At 40.0% G+C, this 24,088-nt stretch overlaps 1 protein-coding gene across 4 annotated transcripts in view; it reads left to right on the forward strand.

The window, feature by feature from the left end:
- TDP1 (tyrosyl-DNA phosphodiesterase 1) overlaps positions 1-23,760 on the forward strand; it is a 95,702-nt gene extending 71,942 nt beyond the window's left edge. For all 4 annotated transcript variants that reach the window (XM_077123301.1, XM_077123302.1, XM_077123300.1 and 1 more), the window contains 3 exons: positions 4,587-4,689; positions 15,694-15,802; positions 23,438-23,760. In XM_077123301.1, coding sequence (XP_076979416.1) covers positions 4,587-4,689; positions 15,694-15,802; positions 23,438-23,511 — 286 coding nt within the window. In that variant the 3' untranslated portion in view covers positions 23,512-23,760. The remainder of the gene's footprint in view (positions 1-4,586; positions 4,690-15,693; positions 15,803-23,437) is intronic.
- Positions 23,761-24,088: the final 328 nt, after the last annotated feature.

Below are 24,088 nucleotides of genomic sequence, written 5' to 3' on the forward strand. Positions count from 1 at the left end.
CATAGCAAAGAGGAATGAAGTAGCAGCTGAAATTACATAAGCTAATCAATTGACCTTAAAATGAGGATATTATCCAGAAGGGCTTAATTAATTAATTACACGGGTCAGTATGAGTGGAAAAGGAAGGCAGAAGAGAGAGTCCAAGAGAAATGGGGCCAGAACTAGCAAGAAAGTAGATTTTCCCGAGCCTCCAGAAGGAACACAGCCCTGCTGACAGCTTGAACTTAGGCCAGTGTGACTTATTTTGGACTTCTGACACCTAGAAACAGTAAAATAATAAATTCGTGTGGTTTTTTAAGCCACTAAATTTGAGGTAATTTGTTACAGCAGCCATAGGAAACTAACACACACTGTATATCAATAGAAAGACAACATAAATTAAAAGTGGATAATTGACAAAATTAAGAAACACTGTTGTCAATAAATATGGTTCAAAATACTGAACAACTACTAGTAGTCAGGGAAATCATATTTAAACATATTATTTGCCTATGAAATTAGCAAGCATTTTAACAGATATTATCTGCTCAGTGTGATCAAGGATATAAGAAAAGATTATTCTATACATAGTTTGATGACACTAAAAATGGAAAGATGTATTAGAGGGAAATTTGACAGGCACTATCAAAATTAAAGATTATATCCTTTTATATACCTATATATAACTTGAATCTTTCACAGTAAGAATGTTTCCCTATTACTTGTGAACCTTTTTTTTTCACTTCATAAAAAGAAACAGAGCCCAAGGGCAATACAAGAAAACCTACAACAAAATGCAGTATTAAGGTAAACTACAATGCTAGTGCATATTTGTGACACTTTAGGAAAGGGGTGACAGCAATGTTGGCTGGAGTTAATCATTCCTGCTCCCAATTCCCTCCATTGCTGTAGCTGCCTTAGACTACCTCTTCTCTGAGAACTGTCCTCTGTCAACGCTCTGCTTTATTGCAGTTGTCCGTGAAAGTGTCTACTCCCCCACATTCCTGGTCCTCTAGGAATGTCGTGGCCAAAATTCTCAGTCTATAAGTTGTCCCTGCACTCTGCATGCAGCTGCTGCCTAGACTGCTAAGTAATTAATGATGAAAAGAAATGTTTCATCAGCAGACACATGTTCCCATAACAGCAGTCATCCTTGGGGACTTGTAGGTCTTCTAACAAAAACTTTAAAGTAGACCCAGTTGGCTGCTCTACCATGTGCTCAAGCCAGGGTTGAAGAGGGCAGCTGCTACGTTACTGAATTCTAATCTTTTAATATCCTCAAGAGGCATGTAGCAGGGTTTGCTCCAGAGGTCTCCTTCATTGCTCTCCCCTTCTTTCTTGTGTGGCTGTTTCCCAAACATAATATCATGAACATTCAAATGCATTCTCAGTGGTGAGCTCCTAGTGAAAATCACAGACTTTATCCTTGTGATTAAAATACATCATCGGAGGGGAGCCATCTAATTAGATGTGAACATGGGTATCTCTAGTCATGGTAAATATTTGACTGGAAAGGACTTTTGACCTCATAAGCTAAAACCCCCTCACCCTATAGATAGAAACTTTGGTTTCCTCTCTTTAGAGAGGAGAGGTGACTTTGGATGTCACAGTTAATAGGGAAGCTGGGGCTAAAACCTCTACCTGCTGATTCTAGGTTCACAGCTCTTTTGTCAATGTTAGCTTTCTTTTTCTCTCCATGTACCTTAGATGTCATTCCTCTGCCCTCCTGAGATTTCCTTGAGGAATTTTTTTTTTTGGTTATACATGGTCAGTTTAAATTTGCTTTTAAAGCTTTGGACAGTATTTCCATATTGTTGTCTTGAGATCAGACCACACATTGCTCTCCAAGCTGTGGCAGAGTAATTTACCACCAGTTGAGCTTAGAGGCAAGGGGCCTATAAAACTGTCTAATTGAAAAACTGACCACTGGTTGACTTAACCTAGGGCTCAGAAAAAACATCTCACTCTGTGGTGGCTTTGTTACGTATCAGCTTGACAAGGCTGAACTACATTCACCAGAATTCCCTTTCTTGTATGTTTCTGGTTAGGATAGGCCCCAAGGGGAATTCTGTGGTACATCTGGAGGGTGGATGTCAGTCAGAAGCCATTTTTATAATTCACACACTAACTGTTGGCTCACTGTGGTGGCTTGAGGCAGCAGCTGACCTGCAACTGTTTATTGCAGATGCTCCCATAGTCTTCTGTCAGCATCTCTAACTCCTAGGCCAGCCAAGTGCCCGTGTTTTGTCACACAAGGCCTGACTTCTACAGGACACCCACAACCCCCAGTGCCAGAAGCAGCAAGAACTGACTCAGGTTTCAGTTTTTGCTCCTTGGCTTCAGCTTATGCTTGTAGGTTCTGGCTTGTTCTTTGGTCTCCGTCTTTTTTTTTCTGCCTGCCCTGCAGACCTCAAGTTCCGGCATCAAGCTCAAGAACAGCAGTCTTCTAGAGACTGTTTTACCAACTCCCACAACAATGTCATGTCACAACCCTGTAAATAAAAATATATGTGTACATAATACCTGCTAATAGTTCTGCTTCTCCAATAGAGCCCTGAATGACAGATGCCTCCATGCCCCCAGAAGCCACTGTTTTTATTCAGTGTTACTTTTTTAGTGGCTTACGCAGAGCTTCTGGTGGATGGTAGAACTTTGGATATATAAAATCTGCCCTCCGGAATTTTCTGATTTATAGAATAGAATCCAAGGTAAATTTAAAAGCCCAATCCCTGTTTGCAACCACAGCATTCAATGGGAAAAGTCCAACCCAGCTGGAGTCAGAAGGAAAATGGAAGAACATGGGCAGGGGACCAAAATGGCAGAAATGAGTTCTAGGAGCAGCAGCGGCAACAGAAGCCAGGATTAACAGAAGACAGTAGTTCCTGAATAGAGAAGACAAGCTAGAACTCCTTTGGGGTTTCAAAAACAAGTGCTTGCTGTGAGCACCCTTGTGGTGTCTCCAGGCCTCAGGAAAGGCACCAGCACTTTGGAGTAAGCCTTCAGATCTTAGAACAAACCTTCTCGGGGGTGGGGGAAATCTCTTCATGTGCCTTACAATGCAAATAAGACAAGGCAATTAATTAGGAATGCAGTAATCTAGGAAGTGAGAAAAACATTCATAGGAAGACTATTTCCACCTCAAATTCATGCATTAGTTTGCCATTAGATCTTCACTCAGGAGGTCACTTTTCTTTTGAAATTCCTTTAGCACAGTTGCAAAGATAGTACAAATCCCATCAAGAGAACTCTAGCATACCCCTATCCCCACCCTCAGATCACCCAGATCTACCAATTTTAACCATTTTGCCACATTTGCCAGATCGTTCTAGCTATCCAACGTTCTATCAGTCCATCTTTCTGTGAATCTGCCTATTAGTCCATTTTCTGAGCTGTTTTGTATTTTTAAAGAAAACATTTTCCTAGAGTCATAATACTACTTTACCTAAGCATCCCACTTCCTCTGCATTTTATATCTTCGTGACATGTTGCAGATAATAACGATTGTGGCCTTTGCTTCAAAAAAAGATCTACTCTCCACAGAATGGTCCTTTAAGAAGGCTGGGAGGTCTGCAATGCACTATTTTCTCCTTTATATATAAAGGAGAATATTGTATATATATATATATATAATTTTAAGAGTCTTCCTTAGCTCTTTATTCCACATTCTTTCTCTATGTTCTTATAGAACCCTGAACAGGGATCATTCTTTTCATCTTACCTGATAACTGTTTTCAGTAGGCAGTAGTTCCCAGATCTAGCTTAGAAAATACTTAATGCTTGAATTGAGTGAAAGAATCTTGAAATACTCAGTTATCCACAAAGTCAACCTTTGAGGTTTCTGAATAACTGGGGTTTTACTATACATTTTTAAGATGAGATGAATTGTAGGCACCTAAATGAAAATAATGTTTATGGTGGGCTTATGTTAATGAAATGGTGGATGGGAGTCCTCTGCCGATGTACTGTGGGGGATTCTTGGCTCCTGGACATCTTGGTACCTCCCATCCCATCACTGCTAGAGTCTCCTTTCTCCTGCTGTACCACGTGATTTTTTTCAGCCATATCCAGAATTCTCTCTTGACTATATACAACATGATTCTAAGTGCACCATTTCTCCCTGATTCAAATATCAATCTTGGCCCCTCAGAGCCCAGTTATCCAAAGATCAGAAATTAGGGCTACCTGGCCAAAAAAAGGCAGAAAAAGAAATAAGATTCAGTTGCTACTGTATGAGATTATATTGACATATTCTACTTTTTTCTTAAATGCTACTTTCAGATTGAGCAAAACCAGACATCTTGGCTACACCAAGGTTTTGAAAAGACAAAGAGTTTGGAGCAAAAAAATAAGAATCTTTTGAAGGAAGGATAATCCTTTTAATATCTTCCCTCAGGAAAATGAAGATATGGGTGAAACTATCCCAATTAGCAATTAGATAAGTCTCAAGGATTATGACACAGCGGGATTTTAATTTCTTTAATTCTGAAAAAAAAATGTAATTGCTGCTTTATATTTTCTTTCGACTGATGTTCTTACAGCTGTGCAAATTTGACCCACACCCAGTTGCCTCACTGAAACAGCCCTTTCTGTATCCTTGTATCTTGCAGCGCTAATCTGTCCAAGGCCGCCTGGGGAGCTTTAGAAAAAAACGGTGCCCAGCTGATGATCCGCTCTTATGAGCTTGGAGTCCTTTTCCTCCCTTCAGCATTCGTAAGTTCATGGTCTCTGAAGTTGCTTGATTGTTCATTTGTCACGTGAATTGTTTTTTTCTGTTCTCTTTCCTCAGTCACAGTGACTTGTCCAAGGTCAGTAGGGAATGGAGTTGGTATTCTAACTTGAAGCCCATGCTTTAACCACTGACCTGTGCTAATGAACTTATTAAACCCTCACTGTTCTGTGTGCAGTGGGATCCCAACTCTCAAGGCATGTGCCTGATTAGAAAGTGAAAATACAGCTTTGGGTAAAGTTAACAATATTTAAATAAATATCATAAGATATGGCACAATGATTTATTACGGGTGGTTAGTAAGACACCAAAGGAATGGCCAAGCCAAGTACAGAATACTTTCATTTGGGATGATTGGCGGATACCAATGAGCAACAGGAAGGTTTGAGATTTTGAAGGATGCACAGGCTTTAGGGTAGATGGCAAGCACTGGAAAGGGCATCGCAGGATCACAAGCCAGGAGGCAGGGAAGCTCCCATCACCCACTGGAGAGTGAGTTCACCTGCTAGATGTGTGTGATCAGACTTATCTTATAAACACTCTGGAAAGTCACGTCACTGGAAACCATGTCTTCCAAGAAAGCCAGCACAGTCAGCTTATCTTCTAACTTGGAACAGCTCACCGATTTCTTCAGCTGAACACCAAATGGTGCAGCTGGCTTCTGCTTATGGACCAAGTTAGAGAAACCACATGTTTCTTTTTTTTTTCCATATGTTTCTTTAAACACTGGAATCATACTTGACCCATAGAGATGTTCCCACTCGAAGAGGCACATAGGACTCAAGATGTCCCATCTCTCCTCCTCACTCCCTCTCTGGAGCATATACTTGTCCAAGGAAAGAGTCAGTAATGCACACACAATGAGATGTCTAATATGTTCCTCTTTCTTTGCTTTTCAACATGTGACTATAGTTCACCTTGTGATAGTGAAACACAAAGAGTACAACTCCATGGTAAGCCACTTTGGGCCAAAAGATTTAATTAAGGTAGTCTTATGTATTTATACAGAGACTTAAGTTTTGATTTGGGTAATGTTGGGAGTTCATGTAGTCTTCAGGCACATTGGAGAGAACCCTCCTTTCCACCCTACCCCCAACAGTATTCCTCATGGTTTCTCTTCACATTATTCTTAGGCGTACAGCTCTTTCCTCCCTTCCTCTCCTCCCTCAATAATCTTTATCCATCCTTTCCTCTTACCACAGGGGTTTTGCTACAAAACTGTCCTGCAGGCCTCTTCTGAGTATAGTGCCATAAGATTTCAGTACATTTTGGTTCTTTCCTACAGAATAAAACAAAGTAGGTATGTACACCATTTACAGCTGAAGATTTCAGTGTCCACAGCCCTGGAAGGTAGATGTTTACTCTCATTTTACAGACAGGGATATGACTTCCCAAAGGTTCCACAGCTGAGGAGAAAGGGCGTGCCCTCACCTTGGTCTTCTAACTGATCCCTCATGATCCTTTCACTTTATCACAGCTGGGAAATAGGGAATTCAAAACAGTGTGATAATAATATTCAGTAATTTGTGTGATTGTAGTGACTATAGTTTTAAGCTAAGACTAGAATTATCTCCCAAGTATAACGTCAATAATGGAATAGATTCTGCATCTCTGTTCTTTGGGTTTTGTTATCAGCATTTGCAAAATTCTAGACGTTTCTAAATGTTCTGATCCCTAGCTTCAGATCATGAAAATGGTAACAAAAATATATATATATTGCCCTTCCAGGTCTTTTAGACCCTTCTAAGCTATTAATTTTTACCTCATATTCTGTTTCTCTGATTATACTTTAGAGAAGGCAAAAATGGGCATAATCATTTAGAATCAACAAATGGGCTTTATACTGGATTCTTTTCTTATTTCTATAACTTTTGGAAAAGAAAGAGCCCCACTATAACACAATTTAGGTAAAATAGAGATTCAGTTGCATGTGAAGGCCATCAGATAGAAACAAAAAAATATCATTCTACTCCTTATCTGCTATACCATCAGATTCACAAGCTGGGCCCCAAGCAGGGTGACCATGTAATTAACATATTGACTAAGAAGGTAGCAGATTCTCAAGGAGTGTCTGTTATCATGTCTCAAGATATAGAACTGGAACAGTGCTTTTACAGCAGGCTTCCTCCATAACACTAGTAAACATCCACAAGCTGCCATTGTGTCATCAGCCACTTTTCCATTTGGTTGGGTTGTTCATATCCATCAGTGAATCATAAATGACTTGGAGAAGGTCCTTTCATCCATTTTGTTATGGACAATACACAGAAGTGTTTCAACTTTGTCCCCACCCCCACCCCCAAAGAACTGGTTGGATGTATAAAAAGGCCATAAAAGTTAAATAGGCACCATGTTTGTGAATAATAAGATAAGGGATGTCACAGGTGAGGGCTAGAGGTTGTGAGGCAGGTCGCTGGATTTCAGAACCCAGAGGGTTGAAAGGGAGATGTAAGTGTTCTTTGGGTTGCATATTACATAAACCAATTTGAGCTTACTCAAGCCCAAAAGGGGTAGGGGGACTTACTGAAAAGGAGCCGGGGGAGTGTCATGGAAGAGTTGAATAATTGAGGCTTGAGAGGGAAGGAACCAGCTTTGGGAACCTTAGCAGTAGACCCCTCTGGATTGCCACCACTGGTATCACTCAGCCACAGTGACTGTCCCTCTCAGATGGCAGCCATCCTGCATGTCCAGTGACTGAGCTTAAGTCTCCTGTCCACCCCCAAACAGAGGGTAGGGTCATATAGCACACAACCCAGTTCCTTTCCCCAATATCACACCTGTTTCCAGAGAAGGGAGAATTGCTGTGAGCTGGGAAGCACACCAAGAGGTATACTACCATATGTGTGTTGATAAATGTTTTGTCAGGCTGCAAGAAGTTATGGGTTTGGGGGTAATCCCAGAGACTTGGTGCTTAAGCTGTATGTCACTTAGGTTGTTTACTGTTACGTAAAGCTTCTGGAAAAGTGGGAGACCTTTGCTTGGCCTTCACAACATTAATATTTATGGTTTTCACTTTGAGGGCAGCTCAGAGACCTATGACATGAGGCATTTGTCATTCTTCTGAGACATGAGGCTTGAATACAGAAATGAGACACTTAGCTTAAATGAGTGGCTCCCCAGCCCACACAGCCAATTCATTCCCTCCTCAAAGTTCATTCCTGTCTCATAACCAAACATTCTGGCTTCCTGGGACTGCCCCATCAATGGGGTTAGTGTTCTCAGGAAACTCATATATTAAATTGGGGAAGCAGAAATAATCAAGATATGTAGTGAAAACTGTGGTTTTGGGCATACAAAATATAAGGACTGTGAGAAGCAGGAGCATGTAATCCATCTGGGGAACTTAGAGACAGTTTCTTTAAGGAGATGACCTTTGACCTGGGCCTTAAAATGGATACAAGTTTAACCCACAGTCCAGAGGAGATGAGGCTTGCAGGCAGAGATACATGTTGTATTTAGGAAACAGCAAACAGTTCCCTGTTCCTGGAATGGGACTTGGAGAAAAGGGAGGGTGGGAATGGACCATAATAGGTTGGAATCTTATTCTGAAGCAGAATGGAAAGAAGGGCATACTGGAGGATAGACTTTATTTTGCATAGATTAGTAGAAAGTCATTAAATTTTCTTAAGCAGGCCAATCATCTAAGAATTTGAGTCTTGAAATATACAATCTTAAAATTATAATGATAATTTATATTATTCAAAAGTTACCTGAGAATATAGAACATTGCAGACATCATCAAAACTCTCATAATCATTAAACCATACTATCAAAAAATTCTGGTTATTGATGGGTTATTCCTTATACTCACCCCATTTTCCAGGCTCAAAGCGTGGAGATCGTCTTTAGTGCCTTCTCTTTCAATCACCACTTGATTTAATCACCAAGTCCTGTCAGTTCTCCTTAAATGCCACTCGATAATCTGTCCCCCTTGCGACCCCCCACTGGCACTATCTCCAGGACACATCAGCTCTTGTTCCAGTAGCCTCCCACTTTGCTTCCTTTGCTTGTGGAAATAGATCCGATCACGCACCCCTCTGCTTCAAATGCTTGGGGATCTAATCCCAACTCCCAGCATGACCTGCTTTCCACTCTGTGCTCTGACTCCTGGCTACTTGGGTCTCACTTCTTACCTCTTGATTTCTGACACTTCAGGCCCATACATATACTTATTCTCAGTCTGAGCCAGGCCTATCGCTTCCAGCCAGCCTTCATCTGTATTTGGAATGACACTTCGATGACCCTCCTTCACCTGCCTTCACTCCAGGTACTCCCTCCTTTGCATCCCATAGCTTTCTTGAACCTAGGGCTTATCACACATCCCATTGCATGGTGATCACTGACCTATGTGTCTCCTTGCCTGGACAGTGAGCTTGTTTCACATAGTGCCTGAGACATGGGAGCTCTTAGCAAATGTCTGTGAGTTGATAATGCTTCCTTTAAGTTCCTAGAGTATGTATCGCCCTATACTGAGCAATGTAAGGAGAACAAAAATGCAAAACAGGGTCTCTGGAGACTACATTAATTTAGTCCAATGGGTGTAACATATAATCGGTGCTTAAACATGTTCAGGAATCTTGAAAGCAATTTACAATGTGGAATAGCTCACTTGCAGCTGTCTTGTTGAAATTAAAATATACATACACACACACACGTTAGGATTCTTTGCAGTGCTTACAACTGCTAATTTTTATATATTTAATAAATTGTCTTAAAGATTTCTATGTCAGTCATAATCTTGAAATGTTTACTAACAAGAACACAGTTTTCTGTAAACTGTGAAGCCTGGTGTTAGTTATTTTGTTTTTGTTTTAGGGGGAGGGGGTGTTTTCCTTCTTTGGTACCAGCAAAACATGCCTTTTAATGTTTTTAGCTACATGCCAGATAAACTTAATACATTGTTTTGTAGTCATCCCTCTGATTAGATATCATCTAGAACTCATTTTCCTGAGATCTGCCCACCTTTGTCCCTCTTGTAAAGAACTCTGTGTCTGGAACACCCACATTTCTAAGTTAGCAGCAACCGGAGTTGCCACTTTTGTCCTTCCCCAGTAGGCCGCCCGATCACTGTGTTCCAGGAAGCTGACTTGAGGCCAGCATTGCAGACAGTCAAATGTTGTCCCCAGAGTGGGGCTGTCTCAAGCACAGCGGAGGTAGTCATCTAAAAAGAGCCCTGCAGTTTTCTGCTTTTCCACAGCCCTGATAAGGACTGTTACTCTGGAACCCAAGTGGCCATATGAGGTGCTACTGCTGATGGCCTGAAAACTAGTGGATAGAGAGCCAGCATTGTTCATTCATACTAAGATGCCATCTGAAACCTCTGAGAATTGATCCAGAAGATCCAGGGAAGATAAGTTCCCTGGCAGCCAAATATCAGTCTGTTCCCATTTTTTCTGCTCTTTTATACAAATGAATCAGTGAACACATCATTTGGAGATAAATCTAATGTGTAATTACAGCATGTGATCAGTAGCATTTCTTTTGATTAGGAACATGCTCAAGAACTGTGGAGACTGCTGTCCTATACATTAGACTCTGTGTGCCCAATACTTAGCGATGCTTTGTACATAGTAGGTGCTAAAGAAATATTTGATTTAATTTGAAGACTTTTATTCTTCAGAGGTCTCAAAACAATTTATCAGTTATTTAATATTTTCCAGGATGTTCCTTTAAATGTATTTACTTTTAGATTAGGCTAATTCATTTAGAAACAGAAAAATCTCAATATAGGAAAGTTCCAATGATATAAAAAATCAGCTGTATTGAGATATATGTATTTTTCTCCTGGAACTTCATTCAGTTCACTGATATTTATTAAGCATGTACTTTGTCAGACTCTTGCTAGGCTCTGGATTTGAGTTTACCTAACCTTGTGACTAAAATCTCTGCTACCTCTAGGAATAATGTGTAAGCCATCCAAAAACCCAGGATAAATGTCCAAAGCTGTTTCCTCCCAGACCATAATATCCTGAGCTTCTCTCTGCTTATCTGAAGGCTGTAAGATACCTTGGCCTCTTCTGAGCCCCCTGTTCATTTGCCCCTGAGATAGTGGGTTCTCTCCTTTCTGTGATCAGAATAAAAAATGCTTCAATCAAATCCCCCAAGAACTTTCAGACTTCAAATCTCTACTTTCTCTTTTCTCTTGACTGGTTAAACGATTTTGTTATCTTTTTTGCTAAAAATGGCAGACACCACAAGTATATGCTTCCTAATTGTGACTGAAGTTCTGGTTGGAAGAACCATCACTGTCACCTGCTCCTTGCCCTCCCATCCCCATCCCGATGACCTGCATTGGCCTAGCCATCCATGTGGGCTCTCAGGGTTTCCCAGAAGGCCCCCACCAGGCGACACTGTTTCAAGTGGGGATTCTTGGTAAGCCCCTGTGCTCTCCAGGTCAGCTGTTAAAGCTGCCACCCTTGCATTCCATTTCTTCCTGTTACCCCTCCACATCCAGTCGCCACATCCCATCCCTGTCTGCCCTAGCGGGAGTTTTGCTGTCTGTTCTGCAGGTGATTGTCTTAGATCACCTTCTTTCTCCCCGTTACTGATCCTGTTCCTCTCATTCCACTCCTCAGGCTCCTGCTCCACTACTGCTGAAGTGTGTTTCTACCCACACATCAGGATCTGTGTTCCCTGCCTTTTTAGTGGCGCCCCTCGGCCTATCTGAGCATGTCCAGATTCTTTCATGTGGCGTCAGCTACCCTACAGCCACCTCCCCACATACCGTGTGCTCCATCCAATACCCCTAGAGTACCTGTTAGCATATTGAGGAGAAACAGCTCTGAAGGCAACTTCCACTTAACTTATGTGATCTAGGGCTTACTACCCCTTGTCTCAGTTAGACACTGAGATAATCTGGAAAGAGACAGAGCATATAGGGGAACACATTGGAGAAATACCAAAAATTAAGAAAAGAAACTCTCTCAGAGCACACAGTTTAAAGATTTAGGGATCTCGGATCTACAGAAGCCAAAATGAAAGAAAGAGAATGGACTTTGGAGTATGACATACTGCAGTTGGGATTCTGCTTAGTCTTAAACTTTGAGCCAGTTGATGTCCTTCCATGTGCTTCCTTTTTCTCAGCTGTAAAATGGAGACAGTTGGGTCCCTACCTCATTAGATTACTGAAGAATTAAGAATTACTACCTATAAAGTGCATAGAATAGTGCCTCTCACTCAGCAGGTGCTTAGTAAAGACTGCAGTTGACTTTAGCCGTTGCAGCAACATCATTTAACCCGAGCAGATAAACAGGCTGAAGGCAGAGACTGATCCTCTGTAGGCTTCTAATTGGATCAAAATCTTGATGTTGGGTGGTCCATGGTGGCCCAGTGGCAGAGTTCTCACCTGCCATGCCGGAGACCTAGGTTCATTTCCCAGGGCCTGCCCATGCAAAAAAGAAAAAAAAAATCTTGATGTCACATCCAGTGATGTTATGCTATTAAGTGTACTCCACCTTATCAAACGGCCATTTGCTGTTCAAAAAACCCATCCTTCAAGGCCCAGATAGGTTTACCCTCCTCCATGAAGCTTTTCCTAAGGCTTCCAGTTGTTGATCATCCAGGAAGGACATGCCAACCACCTTCCTGAAATTTGCTTCCTCGTCAATTAGTCCATTTTTGGTTAAGTGTGCCCCAAAAGTCCATTTTTGGTTAAGTGTGCCCCTTTTGGAAGGTTCAGCTGCTTTCACTGTTTTATCCAGGAAAACCTGGTGCCTTGTGTAGTGTTTTACTCTTGAGGTTGCTACTCAGATAGATGCAACTAAAAAAATCTCTAACTGAAACTTGAGCATGCGTCTTGTTCTCTGTGATTGAGCGAAGTCGCTAAAACTAGATCATCACAGTGATAACTGGCTCTTTCATTCCCAAAGCCGATGAAGTGAAAAGCCAGCAATTTCTCATGTGTGATGTATGTCCACCCTCTCACCTGGGGTTTTATAAATGTATTGTCTTAACTGCCTTTTAAGTATCTGTGCCTGGAGGGTGCCTTCCTCTGTTTTGTAAAATGCCAAGTGATACTGCTGTGATATATAAATAATGATAATTAGGAGACAACTTCAAATTATTTGTCATCCAGATTGAAGGGAAAAGTGGTACTTATTTTTTTTATATAATACCCTAGAATTTGGATCAGAAATGGCATTCAAGAAAAAAGCATATTAGATTCTGTCAGACATGGATGGCTCAGACCTTCTTGTATCTGAAGTCAGTCACCATAAAATGGAGCCATGGGCCAAAACATGGAAGGTGGCAGATCTGGGTCCCAGTGAAAGGAAAACCTCAATCCTTCACAATGCATTTGAAACTAACAAAATTAAGCATGCGCTAAAGAGGAGAGAAGGAATTTTTATCTGAGACTCTGTAGAAAATTTAATAATCAGCACCATTCTTCAACCTCTGACCTTTTTCTTTTTAACATCGGGATTCAGGATTTGGATCATAGTTACCTGGCCCACCTTAGACTTTCAAGGAGTTCTTCTTTGTCATGGGTCTGGGTGGGCGAACATGAGACCATTTTTTGGCTTAATAGAAGGAGCTTAGGACCAAGAATTAGAACTGGATATGATTTCCAGCCTTGCCACTTAATAGCTGTGTGACTTTAGACAACTATCTAACTTCCAAATGTGTTTGCAGTTACATCGCAGAGATCACCCTGAATATACTTTTCACGTTATAGCAATATCCTAATTATACCCACTGAACACTTATCATGGGCCAATTATAGATCTAAATAACTTATCTATCCTTACCATAGCCCTGTGAATTTGGTGCTAGCATTATCTTCAGTTCATAAATGAGGAAATAGAGGCCCAGAAAAGTTAAATAGCTTGCCCAGAGTCACACAGCAAATAAGTGATACACAAAAGGAAAGCTTTATCAAGATTCTTCCTCAGATCCAGCATCTGCCACAGCTGAAAATGTGAGGACTTCAGCCATCCTCTGCTAAGTGGGAGAGGCGTGGGGTGGGGAGCAGGCAAGCTGTAGCGTTCTTTCAGTCCGCAAGCCTCAAAACCTCTCTGTCCTCTTCCCCTCTGCCTTACCTACCTAAGTCCCTGATTTTTATTAATTTTTCCTTCTGTCTCTTTCAAATCCTTTTGTTCCTTTCTGTTTCCGATGGCACTACTCTTATTCAAATTCATCTCACTTTTGTTACAGTGATATTTGTGTTTCTATAGCCCATTACCATTCTTGAATCCATTTCCCATCCATATTGGTTCTGGCAATTCCCAATCCAATCCAGTCTCTAGTCTGCCTTTCTAGTGGAACTACTCTTTCAAAAATCCTCTGCAACTCCTCATTGTCTATTCAAGTAAAGACATACATTTTAATGGGAGTCTTGGGGTGCTTTGGGTTTTGACACAAAGCCAGCTTGAATGAGCATAAACAAAAGGCAAATATGGAGGATGAGTCCCTTGCTTCAGGCCTCCCTGAATCCAGATCAGGCCAGGTCATCAGGGTTCAGTTTTTCTGATGTCCACCTCTGGTGGACGTGAGAGTCATCAGCAGCTCAAGACAGACATCTTACCAAATGAGCACCATAGCAGAAAGCTGCATCTTCCCCAGTGCCCCTGGGACACACGACCATCCAAATCAGTCACTATGGCCAGGGAATGAGCCTAGTTAAACAGGTACAGACCATAGATATCTGTACTGCTGCCTACTCAACGCCTTCTCCAATCTGATTGATTCTCCTCTCCACTGTTAACCCCCCATGGCCCTCCTCCAGGCTAGTTTCCTCACCATCCCCCTGGTGTGCCTGCCCTGTGCCTTCCTAACCACCTTTGTTTATAGTCTCTCCCCTGATGTTCTTCCCTTCTGTCTCTCTTTATCAAAATTATACCAGTTTTTCAAGCCCCAGATAAAATATTTTCTATGAAGCCTTTCTTTATCTCGCCACTGGAAAAAGGTTATTTCTTCCTTTAATATCCAGAGTTTGTACCAGGCATCCATCCCATGCTGCCTTTCAGTGCATTATTAATCACCATCTTCATCCAAGCTGTGACCTGACTTTCTGTAGGTCTTAACATGCACAAGGCATTTTCACATGCTTTATTTCATTTGCTCTTACACAGAAGCCTATAAAGTAAACAGGTACTTTGATCCCATTTTTACAACTTAACATTCCTTGCGCACCTAATATATTCCAGGCCTTGGTTAGGTCCTACACTTAGAAATATTAGTATGATAACCTCCAGAAGCTTTTTTATCCCAGTTTTACAAATGAGGAAATTGAAACCTAATGAATAAATGGCCAATTATCAGTTCCTGGAACATGCCCCAGCTCTTTGCCGCCTCTGGGCCTTAACATACCATGGGTGTTATTCTACCTCATTCCAGGTAGAATGTTCCCTCTACCTGCAATATTCTTCTTTCTGCTCTTTACCTGGTCAAACCCTACTATCTATTGCAGTTTTATTCAAATGTATTATTCAAAGGTATTAAGTACCTGTAAATAAGTCTAGATCTAGAATCTTAAGAGCTTAAATTAATTCCCTATTCTGAAGTTCTTAGAATAAACCTTTCATTTTGGTAGGTCTTGAAGAACTTTCATTTTTATTTTCCCATTACAACACTTTAGAACACTTAGAGTCATATATGAAAACAACTTTTTCTTTTTGCATCAGAGTAGGCAGCCTGTTACTATGGCAACATTGAAAATATTTTGAGGTATTTTTATACAGTGAGTTCCTCAAACTCCCTGCAAACTTTAAAAATCTTTAGTAGAAATAGGCTACTGAAAATTGTTTTTGTAAACTTTTACATACTTTGCTGTAATTTAATTCCTGAAATTTGAACCCCTCTTATTTTTAGGAAAGAAATAGTTTGGGGGATTGAAGATATATTTAACCTAATGAACATTCAACATACCTCTGAAATAACTTGAATTTTGTTGTAAAACAAAAAAAAATCATGAAGATATAAATGCTTCTGGTGATCACTTTTTTTAAGAAAGTGGGGTGCAATCATAGATTCCCTCTGTGTATCTACAGGGCCTGGAAAGCTTCAACGTGAAACAGAAATTCTTCACAGGCAGCCAGGAGCCGGTGGCTTCCTTCCCAGTGCCATACGATTTGCCTCCAGAAATTTATGGAAGTAAAGGTGAGACAGGATGAAGGGAAACCGTGGGTGTATTTACCAAGCAGAAAGCACACAGAGCCCAGGGGAGGCTGCAGTCGCAGTAGGAGCCTGACTCATATGCACCCCTGTCTGGGATCACTGGAGCCTCAGTTCTCAGGCTGGTTGGTCTCAGGACCCCCTGGCATTCTTAATATTATTGAGGGCCACAAGGAGCTTTTATTCATGTGGGGTTTTCTATCTATTCATATATGTATTATATTCAAAGTTGAAACTGAGAAATTTGAAAACATTAATTAGTTTGAAAGTAGCAGTAAGAATTACATGACAACATATTTTTCTGACTTTAAAAAAAAGAAGGGGTGGAGAAGAAAAAGAAATTAGTAAAGAAATGGCATTGTTTTACATTTTTTGCAAATCTCTTTTCTGTCCCACTTAATAGAAGACAGTTGCTCTTGCATTGTCTGATGTCACATGTCACGTAGCCTCTGGAAAACTCCACTGTACACCCATGAGAATACAAAAGTGTAAAACACAAATAAAGGCTTAGTATGATGAAAATAGTGTTGTCTCACAGACCCCCTGAAAGGGAAGTTCCAGAACCACACTTTGAAAACTGCTGACTAATTGTGAATTTGAGGGCAGTAACCAAGTATTTCTCACAATAGAAAGTCAATAAGAATGTCCATAGCAGGTTCAGGCATCTTCTAGTACATATATACAACCTAAAATTTCCCTTTTAAACCACATTCTGATACATAATTTAGTTTAATTGCATTCACCATGTTGTGCTATCATCACTACCATCCATTACCAAAACTCTTCCGTCACCCCAAACAGAAACTGGTACAATTAAGCATTAACTCCCCATTCCTTACTCCCACCCTGACCCTTAGTAACCTGTATTCTCATTTTTGACTCTATGAATTGGCTTATTCTAATTATTTCAGTAGGCATTCTTGTTTCCCTTCTTTTCAAGCCCATGTGTGTTTGAGTGTGTGGTGAGGGTAAGGATGCAGGCATTCTCTCTGTACATATCTATGGGTCCTCTAAAATTGTTGTGTATTCATGCATATTCATTTTTCACCAGCAAGGGTACATATTTTATCAGAATTTCAAGGAATCTGTGACTACCCCAACCCCCACCAATAAAAATGTTTTAAAAAAGGAAAGAAATGCACTGCTTTAGAACCAGGCCATGTTTTTGTGCCAACTCTCCAACTTTCAAAGTGACCATGGGCAGTGAAGTACCTTCTCTGTCTCTATCTGTAAAATGAGGAAAGAAGAACACCTACCTCATAGGGGTAATGAAAGGACTGATTAGCTGAAATGAGATCTGTAAAGTGCTTAACACAGTGTCTACACAGAGTTGGCAGTCGGTAAGTGTTAGCACTTTTTATCATAATTGGTTTTGTCCTTACTAAAAATGTCTAGTCCAGTTCCTGGCACATAATAGACAACTAGTGAGGGCTAATTCCCTCTTCTTCCCAAGCTGATGCTGAAATGAAGTCTAAGGCTTGCACTCACAGGGTTGGTCCTTAACCCTGCCCACTATCACAGATGGAACTTTGGTAACCCTCCCTTCTCCCTCTAGAGTCCTGCTGCACCTTTCTTTTTTTTCCCTTTCTCTGGTTTTTGTGTTCCTTTTTTTTTTTTAAACCTGCCTTCTCTTGAATAAAACCTCTTAGAAGTGAGACTTACTGTGATTGCCTTGGGCTTTAACCCTCCTGGGGCCCAGCCTCAAGCCTCCTACTTCTACTTCCCGTTCCCAGCCAGAACCCTGGCTGTGATACTACTCCTTCACTTAGTCTGAATCTCCAACGGACTGTGAAAGCAGGAATGGAAGACTTTGAGTAGCCTTTAAATATGTCCTTAGGTCCCTTAAGTTCCAGTACAAAAACCATTCCCAAGAACTTAAAATGTTACAACTGGAAAGTCTCTTAGACTGTGGAATGATAAATCTTTTATTTGGCCAGGAAGCAGAATGTTTTCCAATGATTAACTTGGTCTTATATTTCTTAGGCATCTCCTTTGAAAGATACAAACCAAAGTGGGGCATTTTATTTTTCATCGGTACTGTTGTATCTTCTACACTGCTTCAGTAGCATGTAGAATAATGCAAGTAACTCAGATGTCACTATTTCATATGTAGCCAACATTCGAGGTAGTCATGTGAAATATATAAAAAAGCATTTTCACCAAGATCTAGAAAAGTGAGTGGCTATGCACGTTTCAGAAGCCCTTCACTTTTTTCAAAATAATTTTCAAATGACCATAGCACATATAAGATCTTTTCTAGTGTTTTTTTAAATAAAAAGATTATACAAAAAAATTAACAAAGGAATACACTGCTATGAACAAAGTATAATTCAATAAAAGAGACCACTAGCTATCCAAAGGACATAGGCTTAGAGCCAAGAAAACAATCAAGTGAAGTAAAATGATAACAGACTCAGCTAAATAATACTTCTGCAGGTCTGCTTTGCTTTGTGTAATAATTGTTTGTATATGCATTCATTCCATAGACATAAATATTGAAAGCCTGCTGTGTGCATATACCGTGCTAGATGCTTGGACATTGTCAGTGTGCAAACAGACAAAAATCCTTTTCCTTATCAAGCTTACATTACACTTTCTTCTTAAAAGTCGCATTTAACCAAACCCATTTTGTTAATGGGAGCCATAATTCAAAAGAAGGCTAGATGAAAGCTTCTATAAGCAAAATCACCAACTATTTTAATCTAGCTTAGTTCTGTCTGTCACACTTGCTGTATGAACATGGACCCTAAAGAGAAGGTGACATAGACCAGTGTGTAATTTCTTCTGAGGCCTATACTCAAGGGCATCCTTTTTATCCTTATATTCTTTTCATTTTCTGACAAATTACTGAGAGAATAAAATGAGGTAATATTTAGGTAAATCCTATCTCATTTGGACTTAAAGAATAAGGGGTTTTGTTCAAGTCTAAGAAGAACTGAACATACAGTGCTTCAAAGGTATTAGTTATATTCTATTTTATTAACTGGGTGGATTATTTTTGTTCTTTTAGTATTTAAAAAAATACGGAGAGTATATGTGTCATATTTTTTCTTTCATGTCACTTGATTTCACATTACAGAAAAATTTCACGACAATTTCAAATTCCCATAAACCCTTCACCCAGATTCCCCAATTTTGCCACATTTGTTGAATCCTCCTCCTTCTCTCATATTCACTTTTTCTAATCCATTTGAGAGAGAGTAGCAAACATGTTTACCCTTTATCCCTAAGTACTTTGGTGTCTTTTCCTAAAAATAAAGACATTGTCTTACATGGCGGCAGTATAATTGTCAAAATCAGGAAATTAACAATGATCCAGTACTATTATCTATAGAACTTATTCAGATTTCATCAATTAATGTCCTTTATACTGAAAGAAAGTCTAGAAACATACAGCCTTTGGTTATCATGTCTCTTTAGTCTCTGTTAATTTGGAATGCTTTCACAATTTTTTGTTTGTGTTCCATGACATTGGCATGAAATGGCAGAGCACAGGCCAGTTATTTTGTAAACCACAAGGGTCATTCTCCTTTAGGTTTGTCTCCTCTTCATGATTAGATTCAGGTTCTGCACTTCTGTCAGGAATACAACAGAAGAGATGTTTTGTTTGTCTCAGTGCATTATATCAGGAGGCACACACTGTCTGGTGATGTTAACTTTAAAGGTAATGTCTACCAGGTTGTATGAAATCTTTTGCAGGTTCCAGTATGTAGAACTAAGCTTATAAACTTCAAATGTAATTAGTCAGTAGGAGGTCCTTAAAAGCTGCTTGGCACATGAGATATGCATGATAAAGATTTAGTATGTAGATAGAGAGTAAGTAATCCTCCAAAGTGCTATAAAACCATTGGTTCCTAAATGGTTTACCATTCCTCCTACTTTCTGATTAATTTAAAATAGTTCCTTGTACTCAAATAGTATAGAAATAAACCAGTTTAAAACTGTCAGAATAATTGATTCTTAAGGTTTTTTTGTAAGAATGCTGATTCAATGATCTTACTCAGATAACATGCAAAAAGAGGTAGGTCATTTTAAATAGTTGTTGACGTTATGTTTTGTTTTGTGTTGTTTTGTTTTTAAGGTATTGCTTTAGAAAGATCTTTAGAAATGAGGATATTTTAGTGAGGCAGCCAAAAAGGTTTTTTTAGACAGATTTTGATCATCTCTTTTAATAAAATAGCTCAATCAAAAGGCTGGAAATAAACTACCAGTTTAGCTTTTTAAATTAGTTTGTAATCAGGAAGCTTAAAGAAATCTAGAATTATCAAAGTATGCAAGAATAATTTATCAGATTCCCCTGAAATAAATAAGTACTTGGTTTCAGCAATTTAAATTCTTTCTCCTCCCACTAGTTAGATTGTTCTGTTCTTCTGTTTATAGTCACAAATTAATATGTACAGTTCTTCAGAGAAGGTATTAATGTACTTCAGATAACACTGATATTGCAATTACAAATGATCACATTTCTACTAGGCTGGTAACCCAGAGTAAAAATCTCTTGAGATTTCCTTCATGTTTCAAGCTGTTTTGTACATCCCTTGATTTCAGAATAGACTAAAGTAAAATGGCAACCAGTTCTGCTTATTGGTTTGTCTAACTGGATATGCACACATCCCCAGAAAACCCTGCTCTGTTTAGCCAGGTTATAAGTGCTTTCCTCCTGCCCTCTTAAGAAGTGGCTTTGAGTTAAAGACTTGTTGATTCTTTCCCTACTTTTTCCAGCAGTTCAAATCCCTAAAAACCATGTACTGATTTATTTCAAGGGAGTCTGATAAATTATTCTTGTTTACTTTGATAACTCCAGGTTTCTTGATTGGGGTTTGACCAATTATTAAAAAATTAATTGGAAAAAAAAAAGGGTTAGGACCTACACAGCATGTAAGATGAGACAATTCTTATCTTCTATGAGGTAGTATAATAATTAAAAATTAACATTCATTAAACACTTATGTGCCAGGAACTGTTGGGAGCACTTGACATGAATTAATTCACTTCTTCCTGCAGTTATAAGCATAATCCCCATTTTACACTCAGCTCCTTGGTCCAGGTCCCACAGGCTATCTGAACCTAACATCCTCACCCTGATATCATACTTTCTTGCCTCTCCATGGAGGGCTCAGCTGTGCATGAGATGTGCATGCCTGACCACAGGAAGAGATGGGATGGAGGTATATAAAGAGATGAAGCCAACGGCCGTCCCCTCATTCCCAGTCTTCTTACCGTGGTTTAACTTGGGCCTCCTTGTACCCAGACTGGCCTTCTCTTTGTTCCTCTCTGCACATTTGGTCTCATTCCACTCAAAGCCATCCTCACACTACTACCTTGCAAATCTGATTATTCCACTATCCTGTTCTAAATCCATCTATTATATTCCAGGAAAAAAGACATTTTCCTGTCCCCTGTAAGCTTGAAGCACAAACTCTGACTGCTTCAAGATCATCTTTGGAACGTGATAAAAATGCACATTTTCAGGCCCCAACCCAGACCTACTAAAACCAGCTCTCATAGGGTTGTGGGTCCTGGAATAATTAATCTTAATAGGCTGCACAGACATGGTCATATTCAGAATTCAAATGCCATTCCCTCTGGGACTATATGCTCTGTGAAGACCTCAGCTTTGTCTGGTTTGTCCCACAAGATATTTTGAACGCATGGTTAATATAGTATGAGGCAAGCAGTTCTCTCACAGGACAACTTAGGAGGATTGCTTAAAACAAGCTGTCATCTAACCCAGTGAATGTTAATGCTAAATCCAATAGTCACAGGTAAAAAGACAACAGGATCACAGCTGCCTTCTTTTTAGCCGTTTTTCTAGTTTCCCCTCAAGGTGGTGGTGGATATTTCAGCCAGCATGGGGACCAATCAGCCCATGGGTACAAATATTCTGCTCATTTATAAAGCAGAGTTTCAGGGGTTTTTCCAATAAGGTCATTGCCAGGAACTTGCTCACTCATTATTGCCTAATTCTGAGGGAGAGGAGGGGAATATAAATGCTATAGGTGATGTTAACGTTCCTGGCTGATAGGTAAATGTTTGATTTACAAATCCTGCATTGCAGAAGAGAATCTCTAACAGCTATACCTCCAGCGAGAATCTGGGTATCCTCTGACATGGAAATGAAGCAGAGCTGATATTGCCAAAGAGCAGTTTACAGGAAAAGATGGATAGATAATGGAGAAGTCCAGGCCCAAGCCATGGTTCCTCCAGTCTCAACATCGTTTTATCGCACTTAGCCCCTTCAGTCCCTCAACCTTTTATGAGACAGCCATGGGAAACAGGCCCAAGTGTCTCCCTAAGAAGCTTGTTTAGTTGAAATGAAAAACGTTTTCAACCCATCTCAAGGTCAAAGATGAGAGAACTCAGCGCTAATAACTTGTTGCCATTTTTACCCAGTCCACTCTGGGTGCTGCTATTTGCGTGATTGCTGGGCTTATTCAACACAAACCGTGAAGTTGCTGAGGATGGAGCTGCAGATATGATTATTTTCCAGGCTGTCCTCTGAGCTGTCATCTACCTTTGTTCAGGAAAGGGAGAGAGAGCCTCCCCCAAAAGTTCTTTGCAGCACTGACACACACCTTTACCTTGGCGCTCCATCTTGGCAGACCCATTTAGTGGCAGTTTACAATGAATACTCAGAGCTCTTCTGTCTCTTAATTTATCAGGACAATAATATGAGGATTTATTTTTAATCTTTGCAATACATGTTTATTTACATTCTACACTATTATGATCCTTTTGAAATGGCTTGACAGTGATAGCAGCAATGATGTACAGTGAGAGTGATTTCAACTTTTTCAGTTTTGTTAACAGCAGTTAAAAGGGAGACAAATTCACATTTATTTAGCACCTACAACATGCTAGGAATTTTTACATACTCATTCTTTTCAGTTACCCTAGGAGGTGGCTGATGTCATCCCCATTTCACAGAGGAGGAACCTGAAGCCAGAATCCAAATGCCTTCCCTATAGTGCAGAGAGGGATGGAGGGGGATTTGAACGTAGGTTTTCAGTATTCTTTCTATTGCATGGAACACCAAGGCAGATTGCTTTGCTCAGCATTTTTCTGCAGTACTTTATAGACCATGACCATCTTATCTCATCAATCATCACCCTTAAATAACAGAACAAAAGTAGTTCATGGACATGACTGAGCCTCTTGGTTATGGATAACCAGTTGAGAGCTGAAACGTGGACCTCACTTGTCGTAACTGATAACTGTTGCTTTTTCCAGTTTTTTGAAAGAAAAAGATAGCTACCCTTTGTTAGGCTCTTTCTGTGTGTCAGACATCATATTGCATGCTACAGGGGTTTATCCCAGTTAATCCCACAATAGCCCCTCAAAGTGAGTACAGAAAACAAAATAGGTTCAGAGAAGTCAAGTGCCTTGCTGAGTTAATAGCTAATAGGTAGCTGTGCTAGGATTTGCCTAGATTTCTCCTAACCAGCTTCCCCACATTCACTAAGCCCTGCACTAAAAAACATTATCTTAAGGGGATATCTCCCAGGGTTGGCTCAGGAAAAGTTCATCACAGTTGGTTTTACTCCATCAGGTGAGTGAATTTTCTGTGATCCAGGTCACATTAATATTATGTATATTTAATGGGCTTTTTTTTCCCCCTAGATCGGCCATGGATTTGGAATATTCCTTATATCAAAGCACCAGATACACATGGGAACATGTGGGTTCCCTCCTGAGACTTGTAAAGCACTGTGAAATTTAAGTATAAGATGTTGAGCCTGAAACATTGGATTTTCTTGTTGCTTATACTGGATATTCACTTCCCTCAAAGTCTGCTCTGTACCCCTAAGAAACTCTTTGCAAAGGCCATTTTTGTGAACGTGGATATTGGTTAGACTTTTAATGGTCGTTGTTAGCATTCTCACTAAAAAAATAAAATATTGTCTTAATTCACTTTTATATACTTTGGAATAAAAACTATTAAACTTCACAATGTTAACAACTAAAGATACAATTATTCTCTTGGTGATACAGAATCTCATGGTGATGTGCCAGCTATTCTGAACTTAACCTTGACTATGTTTGTGTTTCATGCTTTCACTCTCATTGGAAAAGGTGCTCCTCATTCAACTGAAACTTTTCAGAGGAAGAATTTGGTCATTTGCTTTTTCTCCCACACCCTCTCTTAGCTCTCTGAGTTCATCTCCTGGGAGTTACTGGGCGGCATGTTCCTGGGATTTATCGTTGAAGCTGGGGTATCACGACAGCCCCCAGCAGAGACCATTCCCCAGACACAGTCATCTTGACCCCGTT

Source organism: Tamandua tetradactyla, chromosome 12, assembly GCF_023851605.1.
Source record: "Tamandua tetradactyla isolate mTamTet1 chromosome 12, mTamTet1.pri, whole genome shotgun sequence".
In the NCBI taxonomy this organism is placed as follows: domain Eukaryota; kingdom Metazoa; phylum Chordata; class Mammalia; order Pilosa; family Myrmecophagidae; genus Tamandua; species Tamandua tetradactyla.